Source organism: Antrostomus carolinensis, unplaced genomic scaffold (genome assembly GCF_000700745.2).
Source record: "Antrostomus carolinensis isolate BGI_N321 unplaced genomic scaffold, ASM70074v2 scaffold29039, whole genome shotgun sequence".
NCBI classification, from domain to species: Eukaryota; Metazoa; Chordata; class Aves; order Caprimulgiformes; family Caprimulgidae; genus Antrostomus; species Antrostomus carolinensis.
The window spans coordinates 12,260-12,702 of NW_010336861.1; the positions used below are offsets into that span (position 1 = coordinate 12,260).

The following is a 443-nucleotide window of genomic DNA, read 5'->3' on the forward strand; positions in this document are numbered from 1 at the left end:
CGCTGCCCGCCAGCTGCCCCAGCCTGGCTCATCTCAAAGGCCGGGGGCATACGGAGGTGGACATGGTGGAGCCCAAGAGCATCTACACTGGTTGCTGAAGCAACCTTGCTTGGCAGTGCTTGGGGAGGCACCGCAGGACTGTCCCCTCCATCCTCCCCCCTAGCAGTGCTGTCCCAGCTCTGCTGAGCTGCTGGCACCAGCAGCAGAGCCAGGGACATCCCGCTCCAGCTTGGTGGGTCCCTCCCACACCCACAGCCCCAGCACTCACAACGTCCGCAGCTTGGGCATGTGGTTGAAGCTGGACACAGGGATGGAGGTGATATTGTTGTTATTCAGGGTCCTGTAGGAAGGCAGAGAGGGGCATGTGAGGGTGGCCAGGCCATAAATGGGAGCTTGAGATGGTCTAGGTAGCAACAAACACCTGGGAGGAACAGCACCAACCC

General features: G+C 60.9%; 1 protein-coding gene across 1 annotated transcript in view; it reads right to left on the reverse strand.

Moving 5' to 3' along the window:
* Window positions 1-443, reverse strand: part of LOC104530448 (slit homolog 1 protein) — a gene marked incomplete at both ends in the record, with an annotated part of 13,132 nt that overhangs the window by 12,101 nt on the left and 588 nt on the right. The window contains 1 exon segment of the mRNA XM_010175027.1: window positions 269-340. Within this exon segment, the coding sequence (XP_010173329.1) occupies window positions 269-340 (72 nt within the window).